The following is a 7,629-nucleotide window of genomic DNA, read 5'->3' as shown; positions in this document are numbered from 1 at the left end:
ACACACACACACACACACACACACACACACACACACACACAGAGGAGGAGGTACAGTATGATGCATCACATGACTTCAAAAAGCAGCTCTATTCCAAGTAAATTATAACTCAATTTAGATTTATACTTCAGTTTGTAACAACAAAAATCATGTTTACAGTAACACACTTACAGTGAAAACAGAACAGGCAGGTGGACAACATTTACAATAACTATCACACATTTTATAGTTTAAGCTTAATATACTGTAACTATCTTTTTTTTTTTTTTTAATAGTGCTTTAGTTTAAATATAACTATAGTTTTATAATTTTATAATTATAGTTTAAGGAAGAATTCAGAATTTCATGAAAAGAATGAAATTTCACCATGAAAAAATAAATGTTAATTTTTAGGACAATTTTTTGTATTGTGACATTATTTTCATGACATTTAAGAATATTTTCCCTGCGCAGTCTCATTACGTTTGTATTTTTTAAATAATTCTCATTATTGGATCATTATTAGTTTCTCATCAAAATAGAAATACTGTAATAGAACGAATTAAATTCAGCATAAATAGTTCAATAAATTAAAGCTAATATATAAATACTTTACATTAACAATTATATATAAACAATAATATTACACTAACAATATTCTTGCATTATGTTTATAAAAATACAAGCAAGTTTTTTACATTATCAAGAAAATAATGCCACAATGCAAAAATGCAATATAATTTCTTATTCCTTTCATTTAATTTTGTGGCGAATCACAGGAATTACAGCAGTTATTTGGAAAAAAACCCTAAAAACCTTTTACAGAATTCATGCACTGAATCAAACATTCCTGATTCTTCACATATATTTGTTGTTGTTTTCACAAACCAACGGTCAAGTCTAAACTCTAGTGTGTGTCACAGATGTTGCTGTAGTGTGAAGGTGTACCGCTGTTCTGGGATCAGTGTTGATGGAGTTGAGTCTCCTCATGGAAACCTGCCGCGACAGACTGATCATCTCCTCCCTGAGACACAAACACATTCATGCTGCATTGAGAGTTCCTCTGGATGCATTTCTGAGGTCAAAAGTCACAGACTCACGTTCTGACGCTGAGTGCTCGCTTCAGCTTCCTGTTCTTGCGTCTAAGGTGACAGTTGACGAAGACGATGGCGATCACAATAACGATGACCAAAACCCCGGCGACAGACGCTCCTATGATGATGAGCAGAGTCTCTGACAGGCTTCCCAGAGCGTGTGCAGATTCAGATGCATGTTCTAAAAATAGACAACAAAAACGGCTGCAGACAAAACTTCTCGGTTTTATTCCTCTCTATATTCTGAAGGTTTGTTCGTATTTCACTCACACTGGTTTATACAACATTGTACTCCTAATAAATGCATGGTGAAAATGTGTTTTCGAGTGATAAAAAGAGAAATCCAGAATCCCCTCTCTGGAAAAACTCTAATATGTCAAAGAAAATCAAACAAGAATTTTGAACCAATGTTCAGTTTTCTGTTCTGGAAATGTATGGAAATGAATGCATAATTAATTAGACAGTGCATCATTTGCATATCCAAACATAACATTTCAGAAAACTTGTAATACAGAATAATTACCTTAATGTACTGTAATAAATCAGCTTGGGATGGTACGGATGATATTAGTTACAATATTTGCCCTATTCACCTGTAGTGTCTTTAATTTAATAAAAAAAAATTTGGGTTAAATTATTATTTAAAAAAATTAAAAATTTTAATAAAATTACAAATTATATTAATTGAAATGAAATATAAAATATATAAAAAAAAAATAAAATAATAATAATAATAAAAAAATAAAATAAAATAAAAAATATAAAATATAAAGCAAAAAAAATAAAAAATAAAAATAAAATAAAATAAAATAAAATAAAATAACCACATGGGGGTTAGGGTTTAAGTTAATTGAAATTAATCACCACATGGGGGCAACAGAATCACAAAAGTAGACAAACGCTGAGTAAATTAATGGAAAGTTTTCTTCACTGAATGGCGGTGGTGTTTCAATTGGTTTCTGAGTCACTGTCGACTACGATCAAGACCTAAATTTACACGATTGTGCAAATCATTATGAGGAAGTCAGAGAAACATGGGCCGTGTGGTAACAACCAACAGAAAAACATCCCGAGAAAATGACGAGACGGGCCACAAACACAAAGACAGAAATCTTTCCAGAATCAAACATCATCTTGGTTATTTTAAGCACATTTTCTGCTGCTGCCAACAGAGCTGATGTTGGTACTGCTATTTTTACCTACATTTCCAGTCTTCACTCCAAGCTGAAAATATGTGTGTGTACTAAAGAAAAACTAAACCGTAATCAGTGATGCTAATAATAACCTAGATAACTTACCAATATTAAACCGTGGCACAGTTAGCAAAAATGTATATACTGTATACACACTACCAGTCAAAAGTTTGGGATCAGAATGATTTTTAATGTTTTTTACAGGAGTCTCTTCTGCTCATCAAGGCTGCATTTATTTGATCAAAAATACAGGGAAAAACATAATATTGTGAAATATTTTTATGATGTAATATAACGTTTTTCTATTTTAATATACATTAAACTGTAATGTATTTCTGTGGTGCGCAGCTGTATTTTCAGCATCATTACTCCAGTCTTCAGTGTCACATGATCTTCAGAAATCAGTATAATATGCTGATGAAAACCCACGCGGTTGTGTTCATCGGTCAGTGTGACGATCGGGTCTTGTGTCATTTGTTTCTGTAGTAGATTAAACACTTACTTCCGATCTCCACTTTAAACTCGGCTTTAGCGATTCCCACTCTGTTAGCTGTCTGGCAGACGTACACGCCTTCATCCGTCACGTTCAGAGGCCGAACAAACACCAGTGTGTCCTCTTTAACCAGCACTCCTGCTGGCAGACGACCGTCCTTTCTGAACACACACACACACACACACACACACACACACACACACACACACACACACACACACAGACAAACACTCTCACACACACACACACACACACACACACACACACACAGACAAACACTAGTGGATGCAATTATCTGTACTGTTCAAATAAGAGAGTTTAAAGCAAAAAAGGCACCAACAAATGTTCTTTGGAGTGGGAACTATTAGATATATCTATGTGAATATGTGTTAAACTGTAATGTATTTCTGTGATGCGCAGCTGTATTTTCAGCATCATTACTCCAGTCTTCAGTGTCACATGATCTTCAGAAATCATTCTAATATGCTGATTTATTAGAAACATTTCTGATTATCATCAATGTTGAAAACAGTTGTGCTGCACAATATTTTAGTGGAAACTGTGATGCATTTTATTTTTCAGGATTCACAGATGAATAGAAAGTTCAAAAGAACAGCATTTAATTGAAATAGAAATCTTTTGTAACATTATAAATGTCTTTACTGTCACTTTTGATCAATTTAATGCATCCTTGATGAATACAAATGATAATTTCTTTTTTGATCACAGAAATAAATTACAGTTTAACAGATAATCACATAGAAAACAGCTGTTTTAAATTACAATAATATTTCACTATTTTTACTGTATCTTTGATCAAATAAATGCAGTAAATAACTATTTTGAAAAAATTTTCAGAAAATAAGACTTAATATCTTATGCATATGACTTTGCATCTAAATCATGATTTAAGGATGTTCAGATATTTGTTCTGAAAAAAGCAAAACAAACAGAGGAGGAAAATCACTTTTTGAAAGACTGCATTTGCAATCCTCGTGCTTCGGTTTAAATGTGCATGAGAGTCGTTTTTCACCCTTCCTCCATCAGTATCTGTGTTTAATCTGCTTTAGGTGGATTTAACCCCTCAGACAGGGCCGATACCCCACAACACCACACGACTGCAGCGATGCCAAACACCACATTAAACGCATCTCAGGTTTCGAACCTTCGCTGTAATTATCATCTGAGTATCATGTGAGTCCTGCACGCTGTTGCCAGTTCATTCTCCAGCACTACCTGAATGAAAACACCTCCTCAGCAACTGTATGCATGCAAATATGACCAACATACCATGCAACCTTAATAAAGCACCAACACGCATGATCTGAGGACTCTGCAGAAGCATGCATGACGACGCACACTGGATGCATTAAACGCTGTTAATTGCAGTTGATGCGCTGCATCTTTAATCCAGTGCAAAGCCTGTGTTTCTGTGCCGGTTAAAACAATCATTACAGGACAGGAGGGTTATTTAGGGCTTAGCGTGTGTCTCGATACACCCCACCCTCATCATTTAGCATCCTGCTCTTTTTCTCTCTGTCGTTCTCTTTCTTTACTGCCCCGTGCATGAAAAGCGCCCTTTTTGCTCTTTGCTCTCAGGTTGCAATGCAACACTGAAGCTTTTATTTTATCCTGAAAGGAGCATGTGAATATGCATCGCTGCAGTTCAGAGGCCTTTGTGATTGTGCTAAAGAGAACAAAAGGAAGAGGAAAATAACGAGAAACACAAAGAAAGTGGTGGTGGAAAACTAGTGTTTTTGTAGTGATTTTGCCATGCCACTAGTGCAATTCGACACTCGTTTATGCACACAAACATGAGAGTATTTGCCAAAATCACAACCACTGAACTCACTGGCTGTGTTAATCTTCAGAAGTCAGTCAGGGCTGGGTAATATATAGCTAAAAATATCATAAATACTAACAAATAAATACTAAATAATTATAATAAAAATAGTAAAATAATAAATTGAAAATACAAAAATAAACACTAATACTAAAATATTCAAAAAGTAAAAAATAAATATTAAAATAAATACTAAATTCTATTGCTAAAATATTAAAATAGCAAAAAATAAATATTAAAATAAATACTAAATTCTATTACTAAAATATTAAAATAGCAACAAAAAAAAATATTAAAACAAATACTAATACTAAAATGGTAAAACAATAAAAATAAGTACTAAAATAAATACTAATACTAAAATAATTAAATAGTAAAACAGCAAAAATAAATACAACATACTAAAATAAATACTAATACTAAAATAGTAAAAAATAAACATTAAAACAAACTTTAAATACTAATAATAAAATGGTAAAAATAAATATTAATTATTAAAGCAAACTCTAAATACTATTACTAAAAAAAGTTAAAAGTAAATACATTTTTTAAACAAATACTAAAAAATACAAAAAAAGCAAAATAGTAGAAATCTATACTAAATACTAAAATAAATAGTAATACTGAAATAGTAAAGATAAATATTAAATACCAAATACTAAAGTATATTTACCCCACTAACTGTTTTCCCTAGAGAAGAGTTTGATGTAATCATTTCCATTAATAATAATAATAATAATAATAATACTCAAACATTTCAAACATAAAATGCGACTCAAAGTGCTTTACATAATCAAGAATAAACGGTTAAATAAACAACAACATTACATCCAATAAAACAAATACATCAAGCTTACAATATGTATACAATATATGTAAAACAATACAGCACATTCAATAAAACAGACACTTTCAGTGTAAACTACCTGAAGGCCAAGTTAAAAAAAAAAAGTTTTTATCTTAGTTTTAAAAATACTGATTGTGCTAGCTTCCCTAATATCTGAAGGTAATGTATTCCATAATTTAGGAACATAATTTACGAAGGCTGCATCACCGATTTTTTTTCTTATAGAACTAGGAACCTCTAGTAAACCTGTATTGGAAGATCTTAAAGTTCTTGATGGAGTATAATTAACAAGAGAACTGGCAATATAATTAGGTCCTTGGCCATTACGGGCTTTGTACGCAATAAGGAGGACTTTATAATCTATTCTAAATTTTATAGGAAGCCAGTGCAATGTAGCTAAAACTGGTGTTATACATTTTCTTTTTTTAGTTCTAGTCACTAGCCGAGCAGCTGAGTTTTGGATAAGCTGAAATCTATTAATTGATTTTTGTGGAAGACCAGTAAAAAGTGCATTACAATAGTCAAGTCTACTCGAAATAAAGGCATGAATTAATTTTTCTGCATCTTTCTGGTTTAAAAGAAGTTGAATTTTAGCAATGTTCCTTAAATGGAAAAATTATGATTTTGTTACCTTATTGATGTGAGAATTTTAAATCAGACTTGTGACCTCTGAGCGAACCCAAGGAGTCAATTTGACCAAATTCTTATACACCATTTCTTTTTTGTCTTAGGACCTACCAACAGAATATCAGTTTTATCCTCATTTAACTTAAAAAAATATATTACTCATCCAATTATTCACTGCCATGAGGCAGGTTGTAATGGAGTTAATTAATAGCCCCCATGTCATTTGGTGTATCATCAGCATAACTGTGGAAACTTACATTGTTTTCTCTGATGATGTCACCAAGTGTCAGCATGTATAATGAAAACAACAAAGGACCAAGACAGCTTCCTTGTGGGACTCCATAATGGAATTTATGTTTCTCAGACACATAATCTCCAAGTTGAACAGTGAAATTTCTCCCCTTAAAGGGGTCCTATTATGCTTTTTCACTTTTTCAACTTTAGTTAGTCTGTAATGTTGCTGTTTGAGCATAAAAAATATCTGCAAAGTTACAACGCTCAAAGTCCACTTCAAAAGGAGATATTTTATTTAACAGAAATCACTTTTCAAAAACTACAACGAACGACTTGTTTGGACTACAACGCATATTTTCCGGGATTTGTGATATCACAAATATCGACGAATAGGACGAGACCTGGTTGAGCTGCACTAGAGAAGGCAACGAGTGTTATCACTATGTCGGAGACACGCTAGCTTTCTCAAGGCAGACGAACTTAAGAGTGATTACAATCATCCGGGTTTAAATTGCGCTCAAATGGATTTGATTTTGACACAATATTTACACTGAAGCTCGCAGGCGGCTATGGTAAGGGGCGTGACATTTACCGACCAGGCGCCGAGTGCTGCCAATCACAGCACACACTGGCCCAGCTAACCAATCACAGCACACACTGGCCCAGCTAACCAATCACAGCACACACTGGCCCAGCTAACCAATCACAGCACACACTGGCCCAGCTAACCAATCACAGCACACACTGGCCCAGCTAACCAATCACAGCACACACTGGCCCAGCTAACCAATCACAACACACACTGGCCCAGCTAACCAATCACAACACACACTGGCCCAGCTAACCAATCACAACACACACTGGCCCAGCTAACCAATCACAACACACACTGGCCCAGCTAACCAATCACAACACACACTGGCCCAGCTAACCAATCACAACACACACTGGCCCAGCTAACCAATCACAACACACACTGGCCCAGCTAACCAATCACAACACACACTGGCCCAGCTAACCAATCACAACACACACTGGCCCAGCTAACCAATCACAACACACACTGGCCCAGCTAACCAATCACAACACACACTGGCCCAGCTAACCAATCACAACACACACTGGCCCAGCTAACCAATCACAACACACACTGGCCCAGCTAACCAATCACAACACACACTGGCCCAGCTAACCAATCACAGCACACACTGGCCAAGCTAACCAATCACAACACACACTGACCAATCACAGCACACACTGCCCCAGCTAATTAATCACAACACACATTAACCAATCACAACACACACTGGCCCAGCTAA

At 34.6% G+C, this 7,629-nt stretch overlaps 1 protein-coding gene across 1 annotated transcript in view; it reads right to left on the bottom strand.

Annotated features, from left to right (window-relative positions):
• The window catches only part of nectin4b (nectin cell adhesion molecule 4b), a 22,417-nt gene that overhangs the window by 3,029 nt on the left and 11,759 nt on the right, over positions 1–7,629 (bottom strand). Inside the window, exons 6-8 of the mRNA XM_016464765.1 lie at positions 2,769–2,920; positions 1,080–1,254; positions 928–1,003 (exon numbers count right to left, since the gene is read on the bottom strand). Coding sequence (XP_016320251.1) covers positions 928–1,003; positions 1,080–1,254; positions 2,769–2,920 — 403 coding nt within the window. The remainder of the gene's footprint in view (positions 1–927; positions 1,004–1,079; positions 1,255–2,768; positions 2,921–7,629) is intronic.

The sequence above is a fragment of the Sinocyclocheilus anshuiensis genome, unplaced genomic scaffold (assembly GCF_001515605.1).
Source record: "Sinocyclocheilus anshuiensis isolate Anshui unplaced genomic scaffold, SAMN03320099.WGS_v1.1 scaffold1491, whole genome shotgun sequence".
In the NCBI taxonomy this organism is placed as follows: Eukaryota; Metazoa; Chordata; class Actinopteri; order Cypriniformes; family Cyprinidae; genus Sinocyclocheilus; species Sinocyclocheilus anshuiensis.
Note: the sequence above shows the minus strand (reverse complement) of the source record. Positions and strands in the feature narration are given on the sequence as shown.